The sequence below is a fragment of the Sinocyclocheilus grahami genome, unplaced genomic scaffold (genome assembly GCF_001515645.1).
Source record: "Sinocyclocheilus grahami isolate Dianchi unplaced genomic scaffold, SAMN03320097.WGS_v1.1 scaffold252.1, whole genome shotgun sequence".
Taxonomy (NCBI): Eukaryota; Metazoa; Chordata; class Actinopteri; order Cypriniformes; family Cyprinidae; genus Sinocyclocheilus; species Sinocyclocheilus grahami.
Window position 1 is genome coordinate 508,131 of NW_015505431.1, and position 23,917 is coordinate 532,047.

The 23,917-nt window shown below is 35.1% G+C and overlaps 1 protein-coding gene across 1 annotated transcript in view; it reads left to right on the forward strand.

Annotated features, from left to right (window-relative positions):
- Positions 1–23,917, forward strand: part of LOC107598528 (polycystin-1-like) — a 108,315-nt gene that overhangs the window by 26,140 nt on the left and 58,258 nt on the right. The window contains exons 2-11 of the mRNA XM_016289900.1: positions 5,097–5,168; positions 6,581–6,649; positions 7,205–7,276; positions 9,134–9,297; positions 12,505–12,785; positions 13,167–13,560; positions 13,904–14,081; positions 18,443–18,657; positions 21,035–21,156; positions 22,681–22,828. Coding sequence (XP_016145386.1) covers positions 5,097–5,168; positions 6,581–6,649; positions 7,205–7,276; positions 9,134–9,297; positions 12,505–12,785; positions 13,167–13,560; positions 13,904–14,081; positions 18,443–18,657; positions 21,035–21,156; positions 22,681–22,828 — 1,715 coding nt within the window. The remainder of the gene's footprint in view (positions 1–5,096; positions 5,169–6,580; positions 6,650–7,204; positions 7,277–9,133; positions 9,298–12,504; positions 12,786–13,166; positions 13,561–13,903; positions 14,082–18,442; positions 18,658–21,034; positions 21,157–22,680; positions 22,829–23,917) is intronic.

The following is a 23,917-nucleotide window of genomic DNA, read 5'->3' on the forward strand; positions in this document are numbered from 1 at the left end:
TCTCTCTCTTTTTTTTCCATCTTCTCCTCCCCTCGCTCTCTCTCTCTCTCTCTCTCTCTCTCTCTCTCTCTCTCTCTCTCTCTCTCCTACTTGAAGTGGCACCAGACAGCCTTTCGGCCCTTATAAGGTGAAATCAGCGTGCCTGGTAGAGTAAAACAGAACCATATGTCGCTCACTGACTCCCTCGCGCAGCTCCGCCAAGGGGCTCGGGCTCTGGCGCGGAGCTGCACACAGGAGCCTAAATTCTGCTAATATAAACTGAAGAGGTCACATTTATATGGTCATGTTCAGGCCGCACACTGGGGCTTAATGTTACAGAGAGGGAGGAAACTGCGTTCTGTGTTCATGCACGTACTCATTGGCTCTAAAATGAATAGCTCTTGTTATTGTGAATATGGATTTGTCATAATACCCCATTTCCATGCTCATGCCAGCTGTGAGTCAGGAAGTTTTCTGATCTCACGCATGAGGATCTTCTCAATGAAGTCATTAGGAACCTCTTTTTAGAAGCATGATGTCAGAGTTGGATCTTCCAGTGACTCGTGGGATTGGTCTCACAGAAACTCTTTAACACGGGAAGGAATGTTTGATTTAAAGTTTACTGGTGAAAATACAGTAAAATTTTGTTTTATTTTATGATTTATTATTTCTTTTGTAGAGTATTTTGGCTAAAACAAATCAAGCCTATTAAGATTTTTTTTTGCTATGTGACATTTATTGTCAATAATACCTTTCTTTTCCTTTTTTCACCTTTTTTAAGGTGAAATGTAACTAAAACATGTACTTTGATACATAACATGGAGTTAATAAATGAATAGTTCACCCAAAAATGAAAGTTTGTGGAAAATGTACTCCCTCTCAGGGCATCCAAGATGTAGATGAGTTTGTTTCTTCATCGGAACGGATTTGGAGAAACTTAGCATTACATCGCTTGCTCACCAGTGGATCCTCTGCAGTGAATGGGTGCCGTCAGAATGAGAGTCCAAACAGCTAATAAACACATCACAATAATCCACATGACATCAGTTAATATCGTGTGAAGCGAAATTCTACATATTTGCTGCATATTTCTCTCCTGATTCAGACAAGACGACTTTTTCACTGAAGACAGCAATAGTATGGATAGAGGACTCATATTTTAGCCGGAAGCAACAACTTGAAATTAAAAAAACATCTTGATGGATTTGTTTTTTTTATAAACATGCAGCTTTTCACTTCACAAGACGTTAATTGATGGACTGGAGTGATGTGGATTACATGTGCATTATTGTTTTCATATGTTTTTATCAGCTGTTTGGACTCTCATTCTGACGGCACCCATTCACTGCAGAGTATCCACTGGTGAGCAAGTGATGTAATGCTACATTTCTCCAAATCTGATGAAAAAAAAACAACTCATCTACATTTTAGATGACCTGAGGAGGAGTACGTTTTCAGCAGATTTACATTTGTGGGTGATCTATTTCTTTATATTTATGGACCATAGTATTTATGTAGTTTATGGTATACATCCTAAAAACATACCATGATACTTTTTGGTTGCATTTGGTTGGTGGTTACTTGTGAGGCTTCCTTCCAGCTGTAGCAAGTGTGCATTCAGACAGTTCCCGTCTCTCTGTCCAGTGCTCACAGCAGAACCACAATCTGCTCTTGTCTGTTGAAGTGAATCTGGACGCTAAATCAAGCCTTTTCAAATGCTGCATGGAAAATCTGAGCCACACGTGAGAGCTACTTCATATTCCAGCGGCCGTCCTGCCGTTCGTTTTTCCAGCAATCAGGCTCACGAACACTGAAGCCCAAGTGGAAATCATCAGCTTCAGATCTTCCTTCTGCAATCAATAAACTAAAATAAATACATGCAGGAATGACATACAAATAAAGAGAGAAATCTCCAAAGCAAAGATTTAAAGATCAATCCTGGGTGTTTCAATTTCCAGGAGTTTAATACGTGACCTTATTTAACTGCTTGTCCGTCACGCTAAAGTTTCTGTGACTATAAATGCATGAATATTTAAAGAGGCAAGCGTTGTCTAGTTTATGATTGGTTGTTTGTTGCTTTTTTGTGAAACCCTGCAATTTGGGTTAAAAGAAGTGCTAGAAATTCAAATGTGAAACTTCACTTAATGCAATATTAAAATGGTCTTAACTTGAGGTTAAAAATATAGTGTGAAATCCCTTATAAGCTGCAGAAACGGCTTGTACAGAATTGATTTAGCATCTTAGCAATGGCATTATAATTTATTTTGCATGCAATAAAAAGCCCTTCGTTTAAATCAATAATTATATACACAATCTATTTTTAAGTATTTATTATAAAAATGTATACAATTAATGATTTGATATTTTATTCTATTTTATGTGCATTTAACAGACACTATTATCCTTATTTATTTATGTATTTATTTAAAAAAAATAAAAAAAAAATTCAAATCCAATGCTGGTCCCATGATTATTCTACCTTTTAGGCTAAAGGTATTCCATTATTTTTATTATTTATTTGTTTATAGTTTTTTCTGTCAAAAACAGAACTATGACATGCTTAGACAATCAAATTTGCATCCTGATGAAAATGAATCCCTTTATTTAATGATTTTTACATAATGTTATTAATATATTTATTGTAAATATTTTTTTTTGTTATTTTTGTATGCATTTGACAGCCAATTTTATCTAAAGTAACCTGAATTCAAGGATTTTATTTTATTTTATTTTATTTTATTTTATTTTATTTTATTTTATTTTATTTTATTTTATTTTATTTTATTTTATTTTATTTTATTTTATTTTATTTTATTTTATTTTATTTTATTTTATTTTATTTTATTTTATTTTATTTTATTTTATTTTATTTTATTTTATTTTATTTTATTTTATTTTATTTTATTTTATTTTATTTTATTTTATTTTATTTTATTTTATTTTATTTTATTTTATTTTATTTTATTTTATTTTATGAACGAACGAACGAACGAACAAATATCCTAGGCATCAAACCTACGACCTTGGTGTTTTAGTGTTTGGTGTACATAAAATAACTTATTATTATTATTTTATTTACTTATAGAAGTTGTTGCAGTCAGAAACAGGACTACGGCAGCAACAACTTACACAATCAACTTTGAATCCTGACCAGGATAAACTCAGACAAACTAGAATAACTTTAAGGCAGAAGCTTTTCTCTGATTTCTCAGCTGTTGCCTGTCTGACATCTCATGACTGTGAGCTGAATATATTCTTTTCCATTTCAGTTGCTTGAATAAACTTTCGGAGACCCTTACACAACACAATATAAATCTGATTGTGCTGAAAATACACTCGGTCCCTCAGTGACTGACACACGTGCCAGAAGAGCACAGCGCTCCACTTTCATTCACTTTGCACTGATAACATTCAGATTGTTGCCATAGTTGCACACACTTGCACACACTTGCACACACACAGCAGGACGTCTTATGTAATGTGATGATATGTAAGAACGCCTCCTATTAGTGAGGAACTGACACAGTAATGACATTAGCAGAGGCTTTTCAACAGCATCGACGGTCAGTCGAATAAAACTCCTCCTCCTCTCTTACACAGTCTGTCTGGAATGGACAGATGTTTTCTTCTGGGAACATAATTCACACACACACACACACACACACACACACACAGTAGTGCAGATTGCATTGTTGGTTTAACTGATTTGTGTGTTAATGGGAAAGACTGATGCTGATTGATCTATTATCTTGATTTTGTTTGTACTTTGCATCATGGGTGATGAAAGAAGAACTTGAGTCTAAGAAAAAAATGTGGGTTTAATAATTATTTCTTTATAGAATACATATGTAATAATATATGCACTGTTCAAAAGTTTGGTAAATAATGTTTCTGAAAGAAATTAATACTTTTATTCAGTAAGGATGCATTAAATTGATCAAAAGTGACAGTAAAGACATTCATATTGTTACAAAATAAATCAATGCTGTTCTTTTGAACATTCTATTCATCAAAGAATCCTGAAAAAAGTCACAGTTTCCACAAAAATATGAAGCAGCACAACTGTTTTCATCAACATGAATTATTATAAAAGATTTCAGAGCACAAATCAGCATATTAGAATGATTTCTGAAGGATCGTGTGACACTGAAGACTGGAGTAATGATGCTGAAAATTCCATTTTAATATATATTCAAAAACAGTTATTTTAAATTGTAATATTACTTGAGAATATTACTGATTTTACTGTATTTTGATTGAATAAACACAGCTTTGATGAGTATAAAAGACAAAAAAGTTTTTACTTGTTTGGGGTTGCGATATATGTTTTTTTTTAGATTAAATATGTTCTTGATATTTCCTTTGTGGTTCTTCAGATTAGAAAATTGCTTTCTGGTTCCTTAAATAAGCAGGAAATAGTAGAAATAATATTGCAAATGAAAAAAGGACAGTGGGTAATGTCCACTTTCGGTGCTTGGTTTACCCAAAAATGCAATTACTGTCATAATTTATTCATGTTGTCCAAATGTCTATGGCTTTCTTTCTTTCTACACCAATGTACAATAATTTACATGGTCATAAGGGCCTTTCGCACCGCTTTAGTTCCAGAACTAAATGTACAGTACTAAAGTGCTGGGACGATTTTGCACGAACTATTTCCCAGTACCATTTAAAGTGTTGCATTCGCATCGACAGTGTGTACTAAGAAGTGATGTAGCCGTTCGACAGCGACGTCATTTGTGCGCGGCGTTCAACAACAGAAACAAAGAAGAACAACGGCCATATTTGAGAGCTACGGCAGAGGGGAAGATTTCAAGTCTGTTCCTCGCAAAAAAATCCATTGAATGATGCTTGTAATATTGTACACAGTCACAAGCTACTTGTATAATACTTTCTGTGGAGCTTCAGTCTCCACTTCACTTTTACTGTATGGAAAAGAGCAGCATGAACATTCGGCTAAACATCTCCTTTTGTGTTCCACAGAAGAAAGTCAGTCATACGGGTTTAAAACGGCTAACTTCTTCTCAGTCTTCCCTCATGAACAGCTTTCTGCAGCGGTTATCTCGAGTCTGAGTGTGTGTGAATCTCTAAGCGTCTCTTTCTGGCTTCTGTTGCAGAGATCTGTCCAGAAACCACATTCCCTCAGTGGATTCCAGCCTCTTTGATCACCTCACCGCCCTCAAGGAGCTGTAAGTGCCACGTCTCTCGAGCGTGTGTGTCTGTGTCTGTGTCTGTGTCTGTGTGTGTGTGTGTGTGTGTGTGTGTCTGTCTGTCTGTCTGTCTGTCTGTCTGTCTGTGTCTGTCTGTCTGTCTGTCTGTCTGTGTGTCTGTGTGTGTGTGTGTGTCTGTCTGTCTGTGTGTCTTTGTGTGTGTGTGTGTGTGTGTGTCTGTCTGTGTGTGTGTCTGTGTGTGTGTGTGTGTGTGTCTGTCTGTCTGTCTGTCTGTGTGTGTGTGTGTGTCTGTCTGTCTGTGTGTCTCTGTGTGTGTGTGTGTGCTGGAGATGCAGTCATTCATGTACGTCTGTAATGGGTGGTCTGGTGTAAACGTGAGTGTGTTTCTTTGTGCTAAAGCAAAAGCCTACTCGTTTCCTAATCTGCAACTTCCTGTTCACTTTTTCCCCCTCAGCTATCAGGTATAGATTAATTATATTTTCCACAATAAAAATAAAGCCTCCTTTTAGAATCTTGTAATTGTTTTCTGCCCATTTTCTCTCCAGATTATCATTATTGGAATGCAGTTAAATACTACCATAATTACAGTTATGATTTGCTATTTAAATAATGTATCATGACATCTTTTAGTGCAGTAGACTATTTTATTTTAATATGAGTAATATGAAATAATATATAATGACATCTTTTATTACAGTAGGCTATTTGATTTTAATTAGTTTAATAGCTGGAAAATATTTAAATTAAGTTTATCTAAGTTTGATTATATTAAAATAATCTTAATTGAACGCTAAAAGACAAAATCTATATGTGAAATACATTCTGTATTATTAATAATAAAATATTTTATTAGGAGTAACTGAATAAAAAATAATATTTAATAATGTATTATGACATCTATTATATCAGTAGAAGTTTTATTTTAATGGCTTTAAAGATTGGAAATTAAAATTAAATTAAGTTGTCAAGTTATCAATCAAGTTGTTTTCATTATTTATGTATTATTATTAATAAAGTATTTTATTTTATTATGAACAGCTGAATAAATTAAACAATATCAAATAATATATTGTGACATCTTTCATTGCAGTAGACATTTTTATTCTCATGACTGGAAAATATTTATTATAGTAGGATAAATTATAGTTATAATAAAATAAACAATTAAAATGCAAAAAAAAAATTGAAATTATTATTATCATTATTGTTGTTGTTGTATTTGTTGTTATTATTATTTTCTTTGAGTTCTTATATATATATACAGTGGGTACGGAAAGTATTCAGACCCCCTTAAATTTTTCACTCTTTGTTATATTGCAGCCATTTGCTAAAATCATTTAAGTTAATTTAAATGGGGAACTGAACATAAATTAATTAGAAGCACTCAGGTCTTTCAGTTCAAGCAGCCTCCTGTTTGCTCTTCTCCTCAGGTATCTTCAGAGCAATCGTCTGGTCACTCTTCCTCGTGGGATCTTTGACTGTGGGCCGTTAGCTGTGCTGTAAGTGTGCATGTGGGCGGCAGTATGGTCTAGTTCCCAGATGGTTTTTGAGCTCATATGGTGAGAATGTGTAGGCGGATCTTTCTGGAGTCTCTCCCGAACCGCAGAGTCAAACGCTGAGGAAACCGAACGCGAATCAACCGGACACACTCCACTCTTTCAGCTCAAACAAAAGCAAAATAAATAGAAAGTGAAACAAGTCATGTATCAGGACGTTTATATTTGTTGTGTGAACCGTAACACACATGCACCTCGACTACAGCGTTTCTAACACACACACACACACACATTGTATGTTCAATCACATGCCCATTACAACCAATTAAACGTCATTGCTTCAGGCTTTGACTGCACCGTTTCCTGCTGCATTTCAACACACACACACACACACACACACACACACACACACACCGTCTGGTACACCAAAATCACTCCAGAACTTTTCCATATGCTGCTCCAACGGCTGAACAAGGGAACGATTATACTGAGAGGAAAAGAAAGAAGAAAAAACTACTGAGGCTGAGAAATAATATATGTTCCACTTTTGTCTTGCAGAGATTTGAGCAACAACCAGATCACCACCATCGAGGAACGAACGTGTGATAATTTATTTAATTTAACTACGATGTGAGTATAAACACGCACATGTTTCGAATGTTGTGTTGTCAAAACTTTCAAAACTTAAAAAAAAAGCTGAATGACCTGAGCTTAAACCAGAAAACCAGTCTAGATCTTAACACAGATGCGCTAGTTTAGTTTAGTTTAGTTTAGTTTACTTTAGTTTAGTGTGGTGGGTCGGCCTTATTTCTCAGCAGAAGAAAGCAGAAGATCTGTTCTGGCATCATGTCGCAACAGACACACCCAGAGCTCTGAGTCCAGCATCCAAACACTATACTGACAGCTGTGTGTGTGTGAGTGTGTGAGTGTGTGAGTGTGTGAGTGTGTGTGTGTGTGTGTGTGTGTGTGTGTGTATGTGTGTGTGTGTGAGAGAGAGAGTGTTTTTGTGTGTGTGTGTGTGTGTGTGTGCGTGTGCTTGTATGTGTGTGTGTGTGTGTGTGTGTGAGTGTGTGTGCGTGTGCTTGTATGTGTGTGCGTGTGTGCATGTGTGTGTGTGTGTGTGTGTGTGTGTGTGTGTGTGTTTGAGGGATTCATTCCTGTCTGAATTGTGTTTGTCCACTTAACTGAAATTTCATTAAACACACACAAATAAACAACGTCTAAGACACATTCAGTTATGCTTATGTTTGTTAATGCTTTAAAAGTTGTCATATAAATGGGTGAATCTCACAAAGAAATAACTTGGGTCACATTAATCACAATTATATTTTCCACAGGGATGATGAAGCTTCTTTTTAGGACTATTAGGATTTATTGACATTATTTTCCGCATTATGTTTGTCTCCAGACTCTCATTACTATAAAAGTATTGAAAATATGTGTGGACACAATGCTTTTTAAATTAATTTGGCATAAAATAAATTTAGTACAAATACTACCATTATGTTTACGTACATTTGTACAATAGCAGTTTGAATCATACAGCATCATCTTTTGTTTTATTTTATGAGGACCTGTATAAATGGAATAATATTAATTATTATATCATGGCATCCTTTATTACAGCAAACATTTTTATTTTATTTATGAGGAAATCAATAAATTAAATAATACTAAATAATATGTCATGGCATCTTTAATTGCGGTAGACTTATTTGATTTGATTTTAAATTAAATGCAAATCAACCAGGTGCGCTCAAGTCTTTCAGTTCAAACTAAAGCAAATTAAATACAAAAGTTAACTGGTTAAATAGAGATTACTCCAATAAAAGATGTCATAATATATAATTTATTACAAAGTACAATTACAGGTATACTTGGTGGTAGTTTTTGAACTGAATTTAATTTCAAAGTGTGTCCAGATGATTTGCATTACAGTCATGAAAATAATGTCAGGAAATCCTAATGGTGCTACACAGTCTATTTTATTGCATTTTATCGCAGTACCGTTTTGCCAAATTATAATGATCATAGTTAAAGGAAACATTAAGATTCTTTTCCCTTTGTGATTTAATATTCACATATCAAATGATTAAATGGTCTTATCCGAATTCTATTGGCATTTTTTTAATTTTCTAAAGCTTAATTTTCTAGTACAGCGTTCCCTCTGTGACTTTTCAAGTACTGCTTTCATACGCTGATTAAAATTCCCCTGTGAACGTCTTTCAGTTCCACAATAATTATAGATTAGAGTGTGTGTTGTGTTTCCTGGACTGATAAAAGAGTGCGTCTGCGGTGACAGATTGCTCAGCCGCTGCTGTACCATCATTTGTGTACATGTCAAACAAAACCAGGCTTAAGTTATACCCCGGGTCTCCACATCCTCTTTAAATTACTATCCTTATCACACATTGCGGTTTGAATAAGGGCCATATAATGTTTTCAGCCTATGCCGGTTTATGAAATACTCCCTCTGTCTTTTGGCAGAGATCTGAGCTTTAACCCGTTCGTCTGCGACTGTAAGCTGGTGCGCTTGGTGAGCTGGCTGCAGGATCAGGGCGTTCGAGTGAAGCGACCCAACTCTATGCTCTGTGACCGGCCGCCCGAGGTGAAAAACCAGCCGCTGCTCAACGTCAGTGTGCACACCTGCGGTGAGTGACAAGGACACATCTCTGTGTGCAAGTATTAACTATATGAAGTATTTAGGCCAGCTACTTGTGCTGTTTCTGTAGTATGCAGTATGTGTATTGTGCCCAAAATGAGCCCCATGACCTTCTGCATCTATTAAAGTGTACAGTATACAGCAGAGCCGACTGCATGAAATTGTGTCCCATTATGCAATGCACTCAATTTCAAGTCTGGGTTATTATAGTTAAACAAAATGTAGCTTGATGTACTAAATAAAAAAGACACATTAGAAAAAAACGAATAAAAATGGCAAAAACCCAACAAATTATAACAAAATATAAAAGTAAAAACTAACTCAAGATATTAATAAAAACTATATTGGTATCTAATTGATATAACGGTGTCAAATAATAATAATAAAAAATTTAACATAAAAAATTATACAATTTTGCATGTTAAAAAAGGCACATAACATTTAAAAAAAAAAAAGAAGAAATGCACAAAAATGAGTTGTCATTTGCCCAATTAAACATGCACTTAATAAAATCATGTGACAGTGTGCAGCATGCTGCAGTTTGAATTGTTTGTTGAATTAATGCATTAATTAATAATGCTGTAAGCTGGCTGTTATTTTTTAAATAGTTTGTGAAACTGTATACAACAAAAAAAGTGTACTGCAAAAAGATTTATTTTTTTAATTTATTTTTATTTTATTTAAAAGTGTCTTAACATTTGGCAGTATAATTAATTTTTTCTTAAAAATAGGGGGTCAAATTAAGTTGCATTGTTGGATACAGTACACAGCACAGTGTGCTCTATAGAACACATTTTGGAAAATGATGTAGGTCGTTCAGGTATTTCATGCATACTGTGCATGCATACTATATACTGTAGAAACAGTAGCTGTAGTATTTTAGTAAGCTTTTCCAACACATCAGTTGTTTGACACACTGTTAGTATTCAGTATTCAGTACTGCACAGAACATACTCTACAGTTATATTCCAAATGCAGTCGAAACTAATTAATTAATTTACAATAACAGTTTCTTAATTGATTCTCATTTTGATGAACCGATATCTAAATTGGAAGCAGATGAAACCGGAAGCCTTACGAATGGCCGGGCACCTACTTTTGATATGAAACAAACTCTAGGCTTTCAAATTCTGTCCATAAATAGCGTTTTGGCGTTCTTTAATGTGGTGTAACAGATCGCTTTAGCTGCCTTTAGTTCAAGCGGCAGCGAGGAGCGAAAGTGAACTGATCATCTCTTCTTTGATACTAGTTACAGCATGAAATAAACATGAATAAACATCAGAAGGTATGTTGAAAGAAACAGTACAACTTACTGAAATGTATCATGTCTCATGGAATCACTCAATCGTTGTTTCAACAGCAGAAAGACATCAATAAAACAACTTGTAAACAATGTCACATAATATAAACTTGATAGCTAGCTAGAAAAAAAAACTCTAGAAAGAGCATTTTGATAAGAATATGCACTATTACACATTCATTTCATTTTTATTTAACCTGTTCTGCAATATTTAATGTATATTTGAATAAATCCGTCCTGAAAACAAGTTTTTATGACAGACACCGTTTAAATGTATTTACAGTGGGTACGGAAAGTATTCAGACCCCCTTAAATTTTTCACTCTTTGTTATATTGCAGCCATTTGCTAAAATCATTCAAGTTAATTTTTTTTCCTCATTAATGTACACACAGCACCCCATATTGACAGAAAAACACAGAATTGTTGATATTTTTGCAGATTTATTAAAAAAGAAAAACTGAAATATCACATGGTCCTAAGTATTCAGACCCTTTGCTGTGACACTCATATATTTAACTCAGGTGCTGTCCATTTCTTCTGATCATCCTTGAGATGGTTCTACACCTTCATTTGAGTCCAGCTGTGTTTGATTATACTGATTGGACTTGATTAGGAAAGCCACACACCTGTCTATATAAGACCTTACAGCTCACAGTGCATGTCAGAGCAAATGAGAATCATGAGGTCAAAGGAACTGCCTGAAGAGCTCAGAGACAGAATTGTGGCAAGGCACAGGTCTGGGCAAGGGTACAAAAAAAATTTCTGCTGCACTTAAGGTTCCTAAGAGCACAGTGGCCTCCATAATCCTTAAATGGAAGACGTTTGGGACGACCAGAACCCTTCCTAGAGCTGGCCAAACTGAGCTATCGGGGGAGAAGAGCCTTGATGAGAGAGGTAAAGAAGAACCCAAAGATCACTTTTAGCAAATGGCTGCAATAAAACAAAGAGTGAAAAATTTAAGGGGGTCTGAATACTTTCCGTACCCACTGTATATTTCCAAAAAAAAATTAGAATGGAAACATAATTGTTTCATTAAAGAAAACTCCCTTAAGTGCAATTTAAATGTTTGTATACAAATCAGTTGTTCATTTTAACCTTTAATATATCCAAACTAGTGCTGGGCAACGATTAATCGCGATTAATCACATCCAAAATCGACAGCCCCAAAACATTACTGCTCTAGAGTAGATCTGCATGGAGGAATGGGCCAAAATACCAGCAACAGTGTGTGACAACCTTGTGAAGACTTACAGAAAACGTTTGACGTCTGTCATTGCCAACAAAGGGTATATAACAAAGTATTGAGATTAAATTTTGTTATTGACCCAATACTTATTTTCCACCATAATTTGCAAATAAATTCTTTAAAAATCCTACAATGTGATTTTCTGGATTTTTTTTTCTCATTTTGTCTCTCATAGTTGAGGTATACCTATGATGAAAATTACAGGCCTCTCTCATCTTTTTAAGTGGGAGAACTTGCACAATTGGTGGCTGACTAAATACTTTTTTTCCCCACTGTAAGTACATGTAAATATTTTCAAAATATACACTGTATGTGTGTGTCTTTATATATACATATACACACATATATATTATATAAACAAAAACTTCCATTTTGGATGCGATTAATCGCGATTAACCATTGCCCAGCACTAATCCAAACAAATCGATATCAAATCAAATTGAATCGAATCACGAGCTAGTGAATCATGAAATCGAATTGAATCATGAAATGTGTGTCAATACTCAGCCCTAACCATTAACCCCATTAACTTTACCTGTTGACCTTCATTTTTTGTTAACTCACTCCAAATGGAAACTGGGACATTTATTTCAGAGCTTTGACATGGTCATGGACATGTTGCTGTCTCTCTCTCTCGCTCATCTCTCAGGCCTGACGTACGCGGGCTGTCTGCAGGACGAGGAGCATGCTGCAGGCGTGGAGCTGGTCATCTTCTCCTCCTCCACTCCCGGCCCGTTCTCGCGTGAGGAATGCAACTCCAAATGCTTCCATGAGAACCAGCGCTACGGCGGTCTGGGTCAGCAGAGAGAGTGTCTGTGCAGCACCAACTCCGAGCCCAACCACATCAGCGAGTCCCAGTGTTCGGCCGCGTGCTCGGACCCGCTGGTCATGAAGGAGTGCCTCTGGACTGTGGCGCAGGATGTGTTTCAGGTTCAGATTGTTACCTTGCCTTTGACTTGAATAATCATGTGATTACTGACCCGAGGGTACAAAAGTCTTCTATTTCAAATAAATGCTGTTCTTTTGAACTTTCTATTCATCAAAGAAATGTTTTGTGATTTCTGAAGCATCATGTGAAAGCTGAAAATTCAGCTTTGCATCACAGCAATAAATTACATTTTACAATATATTCACATAGAAAACAGTTATTTTAAACTGTAATACTATTTCACAGTTTTACTGTTTTTACTGTATTTTAGTTAGTATAAATGCAGCCTTGATGAGCAGAAGAAACTTCTTTCAAAAATGTTCAACTCCAAACATTTGAACGCTAGTGTGTCATAGTAGTTTGGATATGTTCTCCATCCACAGGTGAATTTCTCTGCCTCTCTTCCTTCTCGCCGTGTGTCCGTTCATTCAGAGGCTGTCCTGTCTGTCGCCTCGTCCGTCTTCCCTGCCTCTTTCTCATGGGACTTCGGTGACCTTTCGCCCCGGGTCAACACCTCTACGCCCAACACCACGGCGAGGCATAAGTACGGTGTCCCGGGACGGTACCAGGCTCAGGTGAGTCTCTCGGCGGGTCACCAGGAGATCGTGGCGCAGGGGAACGTGAGCGTGGAACTGCCCCCTCGACTCGAGCTCCGCTGCCCCGAACTCATAGTGGCCAATCAGAGCCTGGAGGAGGTGGTCTCTCTGGTCAACTGGGGCGGAGTGGGCGTAAACGTGGACTGGAGGATCAGGAAGGATGGGAGAGAGATAGCAAGAGGTACAAGACAAAAACATACGCTCTGTTCTAAGACCAAATTTTTACAAGCATATTAGAATGATTTCTGAAGGGTCATGTGACACTGAAGACTGGAGTAATGATGCTGAAAATACAACTTTGATCACAGCAATAAATACTTTTTTAAATTATATTTAAATAGATTAGAACAGTTATTTTAAATTATAACAATAAAGTAATAATGTTTCCCAATATTACTGTTTTTACTGTATTTTTGATCAAGTAAATGCGGAATTTATATTATATTATATTATATATTATTGTTGTTTAGAATTGGAAAATTGTTCTAAATGATATTTCTGAAGTCAAATTTCTGGCCCTTTAGCGGAGCCGCTGTGTTTGCCAGATGCGATCCATCACGCTGACTCCTCCCGCTGTTTCCTGTTGGTGTCGGAGGAAGTCAGCTGGTCAGATGCTCGGCAGAATTGTTCAGCCCGTGGTGGGGAGCTCGCCGTGGTGCATTCCCAAACCGTCCGGGACCTTCTGGCCCCTCGAATCACACAGTGAGTCAGACACTGTTAGAAATGCTTTTCAACTGTTGTTCTGAAACATCTGTAGGCATTTATTCTAAATTCCAAAATTCCAAAATCTATTATCTTGTGACTTTGTATTAGAGGATTCCGTCTCGGATATCTTTGGATGTGTTGATGGCTTTCATGTGATTTACTCGTGTGTTCAAATTCCGTCTGCAGCTGAAATGACACATTTCACCATTAAATAATATCTGACTTTATCTCATAAAGATGCTGAATTAAGTTACTTCCGCTGCCAGTGCAACATTTTTCATTGAGACCTGTGCCACCCCACTCACTTTTTCTTCCCTCTCGTCGAGCCCTCTTGAAACAGCAGCAGGGCACCATGGGAAATGCCTTTTAAAGTCACTCTCAGTGCTGCCCAGTTCACGATCTGCAGCAAAAGGACTGAAAATGTGTGAGTTCCTCACAGGAACAGACAGAAAGGGCAGAACGTTCACAGCCAAAGACCAGACGCAGACTTGAAAGTTCACAAGGAGACCAAAACATTAGAATATTGGACGTGTGAAACCATTACAGACATACAGCAAAAAATTATTTTACTTGAAAAGCAAAATTATATAAGATATTAAATCTTGCTTTTTGGGGGGAAAAAAATCTAAATTAAGTTTTTGCCTAAAACAAGAAAAAAAGATCTGCCAATAAAGTAAGAAAAAAATCTTATTTTCCCTTTTAATAAAATGTATTTTTCTTACCCCTATTTTTTTTTTCTTGTTTTGAAGGAATAGTTTTTTCATGGAAACCGATTTGCAGAAATGTAGCATTCCATCACTTGCTCACCAATGGATGCTCTGCAGTGAATGGGTGCCGTCAGAATGAGAGTCCAAACAGCTGATAAACACATCACAATAATCCACAAGAAATCCACACCACTCCAGACCATTAGTTAAAGCCTTGTGAAGCCAAAAGTTGTGTGTTTGTAAGAAACAAATCCATTATTAGAGTTTTTTTAATTTTAAAGCATTTCTTCTGGCCAAAATAGGAGTCTATAATCCATAATAACGCTTCCTCCAGTGAAAAAGTCCATCTCCTGTTGTCCTCCTACATCAAAATCCACCCACATATTTGTTTAGATCTGTTTTGGGTTGTTTTTGCTTGTAAACAGTGCTTGATCTGTGCAGATTTCTCTCCTGATTCAGACGAGACGACTTTTTCACTGGAGAAAGCAATATTATGGATTATGGGCTCGCGTTTTAGCCAGAATCAGAAATCAGAAGAGCTTTATTGCCAAGTGTGTTTACACACACAAGGAATTCGTTGTTAGGAGCTTCGGTTTGAAGTTCAAATGATGGATTTGTTTCCTACAAACACACAGCTTTTCACTTCACTGATGGTCTGGAGTTACTTGTGGATTATTGTGATGTTTTTATCAGCTGTCTGGACTCTCATTCTGACGGCACCCATTCACTGCAGAGGATCCACTGGTGAGCAAGCGATGTAATGTTACATTTCCCCAAATCTGTTCCCATGAAGAAACAAACTCATCTACATCTTAGATGGCCTGAGAAAGAGCAAATTTTCAGCAAACTTTCATTTTTTTCAAGCATAAACAAACACACTTAATCTTGACACATTTTCAGAAACTTTTCAGAGACTTGATATCTAAATTTATTTTGCTTCTGAAGTAAATGTATCTCGATTGAAAAATGTTTTGATGTTTCTACTAGAATAAAAACAAAAATACTGAGTAAGAAAACCATTTTTTTTTTGCAATGCACGGCCTTTGTTTCTGCATGTAATGTAATCCATGCACATAATGAACATTTCTGCCTTCGTCTGCTTCATCTTTTGTCTCTCTTGTTGTTTGGTCGCACATTGAGCACCTCGTCTCTGTGCACCAGGAGCGAAGAGATCCGTTAATAGCTCATTTTGTTTTCTGTTCAGAGATGGAGCTGATGTTCACCCTTAATCTGTGTGTGCTCATCATCTCCCAGAGCTGAGAAATCACGTTTTTATGTCTCTGCTGAGCATGCCAACTCTAAATCCTGCTTTGTTTTCAGAGTCCGTGTTCGTGAAATAATAGGTAGTTATTACTTTATCTTGGACTGAAATTCTGACCACAAAGTCTAAACACATATTGTGTTTCTTAAGACAAATCACATTCATTTATATAGCGCTTTACACAATACGAATTGTTTCACAGTAATAAGCAGTACTAATGTTGCAAAATTCATCAACTATGAAATGATTGTATTCGACATGGTATTTATTTATAATCTTTGTAAGATTATACAAACATAAATTATATGAAAATTAGTTTATTAAGCTGAACGTCTTAATTCTTAAGAATGTTTTCGACCCACTACATTAAGTTCCTCTTAAGTGCCACTTTTTTTTTTTTTTTCTTTTTTAAACAGAAAAATTATTCAAATTCTTCAGAAGAATGTTCTTAAAAATCATCATAATTTCTTAAAGTTAGGATAAACTCCAAATTGTTTTCCAAATTCCCAAAGGTTTATAAAGCCTGCCATTTTATTCTAAATAATATATATATATATCAAAGAAAATATTGGAGAACTTTTTAAGAATTCTTCAATAATCTGAACATTCACAAGAATATCTTATGAAATTATCTGTAGAACTTAATTTTTTTTTTTTTTAAGATTTGGTGTTCCTAAAGTCCGATGTGGTGTTATTTTAGTATTATTTGTTTTTTATTAATATTTTGAATTAGCTTTTATTTTTAGGTTTTCAGTTTTTTCATTTTTGGTCATTTTGTTATGTGCATTTGTCATTTTTATTATTTTTTTTCTGCGCAGGTTTAATTTATTTTTTATTTTAGTTTTATTTATTTTTCCGTTTTTTAAATTTTTGTTTAGTTTAAGTTTTCATCTAATATTTATGTTTTTATTTTATTTCAGCTTTATTTCAGTAAACAAATGTGTTTTTAAAAGTTTTAGTTTAGTATAATAACCTTGCTCTAAAATGCGTTAAAATATCAAAATGACTTGCAGTTAAATAATTATGATAAAAGAGAAAATGTTTGGCATGGTATTTATTTATAATCTTTGTAAGATTATACAAACATAAATTATATGAAAATTAGTTTATTAAGCTGAACGTCTTAATTCTTAAGAATGTTTTCGACCCAGTACATTAAGTTCCTCTTAAGTGCCACATTTTTTTCTTTTTTTTTTTTTACTTTTTTTTTCTTTCTTTTTTTTTATCAAAACAGAAAAATTATTCAAATTCTTCAGAAGAATGTTCTTAAAAATCATCATAATTTCTTAAAGTTAGGATAAACTCCAAATTGTTTTCCAAATTCCCAAAGGTTTATAAAGCCTGCCATTTTATCCTAAATAATATATATATATATATCAAAGAAAATATTGGAGAACTTTTTAAGAATTCTTCAATAATCTGAACATTCACAAGAATATCTTATGAAATTATCTGTAGAACTTAATTTTTTTTTTTTAAGATTTGGTGTTCCTAAAGTCTGATGTGGTGTTATTTTAGTATTATTTGTTTTTTATTAATATTTTGAATTAGCTTTTATTTTTAGGTTTTCAGTTTTTTCATTTTACTTTCATTTTTGGTCATTTTGTTATGTGCATTTGTCATTTTTATTATTATTTTTTCTGCGCAGGTTTAATTTATTTTTTCCGTTTTTTTAAATTTTTGTTTAGTTTAAGTTTTCATCTAATATTTATGTTTTTATTTTATTTCAGCTTTATTTCAGTAAACAAATGTGTTTTTAAAAGTTTTAGTTTAGTATAATAACCTTGCTCTAAAATGCGTTAAAATATCAAAATGACTCAAATTTCAACTGATAAATCATATTGTTCAATACATTTTTGCAGGAATTTTTGGAAAATATCATTGAGCTGTTGTCGTATGCATGACTTTATTCTGTGATTTTTGCACTGGGGTCTATTTGTTCCTGCTTTCCGTCACTGTTTTCATGTCTCGTTTGAAGGCAAATTAAACTTTAAAATGATCAGCGTCCCGTCAGGTTCAATAACGCGTCGTTAAGTCGCACATTCCCCTCGGCTGCTGCTTTATTAGGGTTATTGAAGCTCTGAACGCACTATGCATAAAACATCGAGAGCGCATTCGCCTCGCATTAACGTCCTGTGTGTGTTTGATTCCAACGGGAAGAAAAATCACAGGCGACATCTCTTTAAAACCTCAGTCGCTGCTCTTGGATGGTAATGAGAATAAATGGAGAGCGAAAGCAATAGTTGGGCCGGGATTGATAATTCTGTCATCATTTATTCACGTCATTCTGAATCTGTGGGAAACCCTTTTTTTAATGAGCTGTTTCTTTTAGGCCTGGAAGCAGCTCTGGGTCTGGTTTGTGATGTTGTCTGTGTTTGTGTGCGCTGCAGGGAGCGTGGAGTGTGGTTGGGTTTGAGCGATCAGTACTCTCCCCGTGTCCTGCACTGGGTGGACGGTTCGGAGGTCCTGACAGGGGAGGAGGGCACGAGGGACCGGGCCACGCTGCAGCCTGGAAATGTGTGTGTGTCACTGGACGGCAGCGGGCAGCCCAGCTCCCACTCCTGCACCGCCAGACGAGCGTTTGTCTGCCAGTTCACACGCCACGGTAAACAACACCATACACACCTCTGGACTCTACAGCTGCAGTCTGCATACCATACATACTAGCTAGTATACATCATTTCAATTGGTGCATCCTAAATTATAAAAAAAACATGCTTGCATGTGCACTGTTTTCAGTGGATTTTATGTGCATCTGCACATGCATTTTTTATTGCCCATAACTTTTTGCAATATGGATGAGTGACATCTGCTCTAGTTCCTAAACACACATATTTTTTTCTTTTCTTTTTTTTTTTTTGTAAAAAAAAAAAAGTATACACATCTCTAGATCTTGCGTACTATATAGTATGCATCATTTAAATTGGTGCAGCCCCAATGTAAAAATCTGTACTATTTTCATTTTAGGTGGATTTGTGCATAATTTTGCTAATATTGCCCACAAGCCCTTACAATATGGATAAAGAGTGACATTTGCACTTGATCTTAATTACATTTTTTGTTTACATTTTTTTTGTACATAAATGACAAAAAAAGTACTACTAATCATAAAGGTTTATATAAAAGTCCAACTTTTTTACTTTTTTAATGATAATAAAGGTAATATAAATGTAAGGTCATGTTAAACTTAGTGCAAGTGCAAACTATATTTGAGGGATAAATAATATATATATGGGTCAAAGACGTTAAGATGTCCGCATCAAAAGAAATGTACAAAAGTGATTTTATGTCCATAGAAAGCACATTAAATGTAAGTACAGTGTCTACTTTTAAGGTTTCAAATAAGTTTTTGGAGAATAAAATGTCAAAAATTGTCATTCAGTGTAACATTCAAACAACATGCTTATTCTGACGTGTACATATTAAAATATATAAAAGAATAAGGGAGCATATTAAATTTGTGTTTTAAATGAGTAAAAAATTCTTACTGACAAATGGGCAAAATCTAGGATAGCGGCACATTTTAAAAATGTAAAATTACAGTATTTGGGGTGAAAGTAATTAGTTCTTTAATATGTCATAAATAGATTTTTGTTGTAAATATGCCTGACAAGATTGTTACACTGAATGACATTTTAGTGGGTCTCTTCTGTAAATCAGGCAAAAATGTATTATATTTATTTTTTGCTCAGAAAAACAAAAACAAAATTGCAATTAAATAAAAAATATATATTTTTGGGGGGAAAACAACAACAATTTAAAGCAGTATTACACTTATTGTTTTTATGCTTAAATCCTTTTCGTTTATATATAAATTATTTTAAAAAATATTAATAATTATAAATTTTTTATTGAAAAATGTACCAATTTATTAATAATTAAAATTTTTAATTGTGCTTAATATTAAAAGTACTTTGTAAAAGTAATATTCTTCTTTTGTGTCATTTTTCAATCATGTCAAGTTTATTTATGTCTCATCAAGTATATAGCACTTTATATGATATAGATTATTATTAAGCAGCCTCACAGTGTTCTTTATATTTCTTTATGATCAGTTACAGTATAAAGTTAATTCATTTGTAAATGCTGCAAAATTCATGCATTTTAAAACTAACTCAGCTGTAAGCAGCTCTACAGAAAACAGTAGTTTCATTATTTAGCTCAGTTTAATTCAGTGTTGGTTTAGTTTAGTTCAATAACAGCGTTGCAAAGTTCATCGGTGATGAAACAGACTTCAGCTATAAAGCAGCACTACAGAAGACGATAGTGCCATTATCCAGCTCAGTTCACGATTTGTTTCAATGATAAGAAAGAAATTATTTAATGCACCTTTCAAGCAAAATATGACACAGAAGCGTGTGCATTGGGATGCGGCCTACATGTCTGATTATCACTGAGCAAGTCAAATAAACCATGAAGCCAGTTACTCCTGCTGAAGTCTGATTGGTCAAGGTAGTCGACCTGCTCCAATCACGTCACTCGAAGCACATGAGCAAAGTACAGATTGACACGGAATGAAGTAAATCACATTTAATTTGAATTTCCGCTGAAAATGACCTTGCAGTGGCCGTTGCTGCTTCGAAGGTCTGCACCGCTTTAGTGCAGCAAATTCAGTGGATGAGAAAAAATGAAAAAATGAAAAGCACTTTTGAATTGAAATGGCAGAGATATTATGTCACGGCACGCAGTTATTCTCTTTGCACCCAGCTGAGCTTATTTCACTTATTATTCTCCCCCTGATGTGATTTTTCTTTTCATTATTCAAAGTATTGAACACCTCAGAACGGTGATGCAGAGAAAGATCGAAACACGCTCCGCAGCTCAAACAGCAGTCGATTTAATCAGTAACGCTGCAGCTGTGTGTTTGTGTGCTCAGCTTTACGTATGGACAAAAGTGTTTGATGTGAGAACGAGTGCTGATGGGGCAGAGTCTGCATGCACACTCTTCTCCGCAGGAGATAAGCGTCTGTGTTTGTCTGCAGTGCGTGTTCCTGATGCCGCTGTGTGTGCGGTGGGCACCGCTGTGTTTCACTCCCACAGTCCTCCGAGCAGCCCCACAGCGACACACTCCTCTGTGCCCAACACACCCGCCGGGAGCGTCGAGGTAAACACACAGAACTATAGAGCCGAAAAGAGCTTTTTAAATTAACTATAGATTGTGTCTTGTATTTTTTTTTTTACCAGGAGAAATTCTAAGAATTCAATCAAATTATACAGGTTTTATTGTAATGTTATAAGAAGCCTGTTTGTGTATTGTTTGTTTCTTTTGGTGTAAAATTCATTTAATCAATCACCCCATTTATATACATAAAGTTATTGTATTTTTTCTTAAATATACTTTTACCATGAATCTTAGAAATACAGTCATATTCAAAGATTTTATATACTGTAGTTTTTTTTATTGTTGTAAAAAGTCTGTTTGTAGCGTTTGGTATAAAATGCAATAAATGAATAATAATACATACTTAAAAAAAAACGTTATTTGTATTTTCACACATTAAAATGCAATAAATGCATAATTATAAATTATATTATAAATAAAAAATATTATATGATAACATTTTAAAATATCTTTATTTATATTTTCATTCAGACAAATTCTAGGAAGTTAATCAAATTGAAATGCAATAAATAAATAATTATTTTAAAAAATATATATATATGTACATACTAGTGCTGTCAAACGACTAATCGCGATTATTCGCATCCAAAATAAAAGTTTTTGTTTACATAATATATGAGTGTGTACTGTGTATATTTATTATGTATATATAAATGCACACACATACAGTATATATTGAAAATATTTACATGTATATACATTTATATATTTATATTCTTATATTTTATATTGTGCATAAATATATTTAATATATAAACATTACATATTTTTCTTAAATATATACATGTATGTGTTTGTATTTATATATACATAATAAATATAGACAGTACACACACATATATTGTGTAAACAACAACTTTTATTTTGGATGCGATTAATCGTTTGACAGCGCTAGTGCATACATATTTATTTATTTATTTTAAAAATTAACTTTGTTCGTATTTTCGCTCAGAAAAATTCTAGGAATTGAATCAAATTGAAAGATCTTAAATACTTTTTAGTGTGGTGTTGTATGACAATAGAAAATAGGTGTAAAAAAGGTGTAAAATACAATAAAAAAATTATTATAAATCTTTTTTTTTTTTATGAACTTTATAATTTTGTATTTTCACCAGGACAAATTCTGTTCATTAGAATTCATCATTATAAAGAATTAGAAAGAAAAGTTGTATGAAGCCATTTGTGCAATCTTTTTGTTGTGTTCTGTTATCTTTTGATGTAAAAATACAATTAAAATACAAACATAATTCTGTTGACTTATCAGTGTAGTGCGCATTATAACTGCAGTTAGTTTCGGTTCTCTTTGCACTTTTAAATAAAATTATTTTTGGTATAGGATGTATAAAATAATTATGAATATGTGATTTTGTTTTCTTTTGCTTCTAAACAGAAATGTACACCAGACAGACATTGTGGTGATTAATGTATGATCTGTGCTGAGCCTTGGTTTGGTGATGTTGACATGTTTACCTGTGTGTGTGTGTGTGTGTGTGTGTGTGTGCGCAGCTGCTCCTGTTCCCTGGACTGAGTTTTCTGAGCGCGGGGCGTCTGTCGTCTCTGGAGCTGATCACACAGTCTCGAAGCGCAAACACTCAGCTGCGCTTTCAGGTGTACCGACCGCACTGCCAGAGACTCACACACAAGCTGCTGCCAGGTACAGTGATTTTGTTTTCTTTTGCTTCTAAACAGAAATGTACACCAGACAGACATTGTGGTGATTAATGTATGATCTGTGCTGAGCCTTGGTTTGGTGATGTTGACATGTTTACCTGTGTGTGTGTGTGTGTGTGTGTGTGTGTGCGCAGCTGCTCCTGTTCCCTGGACTGAGTTTTCTGAGCGCGGGGCGTCTGTCGTCTCTGGAGCTGATCACACTAAAAACAGTGAAATATTATTATAATTGAAAATAACTGTTTTCTATGTGAATATATTGTAAAATGTAATTTATTGCTGTGTTGCTGTGAGAATTTTCAGCATCATTACTCCAATCTTCAGTGGCACATGATCCTTCAATAATCATTATAATATGCTGATTTGCTGCTCAAGACACTTTTCTTTTACTATTATCAATTGTAAAGCTGGACATGAACCAATACTAAATGTTTCCACCGATAACCGATTATTCAGAATGATATCTGCAGAAACAGATACCGATAATCCCAACTAATGCTGTAAATTATACAGGGAACCCTTTGATTTGTACCATTACTATAATATCACAGGTTACAAATAACAACAGATCCCAAACTATTCAACTGCTATTCATTTTCATATATAATAATCACACACAAAACGTCTCTAGGTTACGTATGTAACCATGGTTCCCCAAGGAAACGAGACGCTGCGTCGAGTCGCTTTGGGAACGCCCTTGCGTGACCGCGTTCTGAAGCACGTGTCAAATCCGTCCAATGGAGCAGCGAGACGTCACGAGCAGGGTGACGTAAGCACCAGAAAGCATAAAGGCACATCCGGCCGGGCGCAAACCAGCTTCGATGAAGTAGCGCCTGCAGGGATGCAGGGAGTATGGCAAAGAGACGCAGCGTCTCGTTCCCTCGGGGAACCATGGTTACATACGTAACCTAGAGACGTTCCCCTTCAGGAACTCGAGCTGCGTCGAGTCGCTTTGGGAACGAGAATACCAACTGCGCCATACTACCAAGTCCCTGCCTGTGTGTGTGTCCTATGAGCACATCACGAAGAGAGAACTTGGGAACCTGGGGTAGAAGCCAGGTCTAGGTTGTAAAAG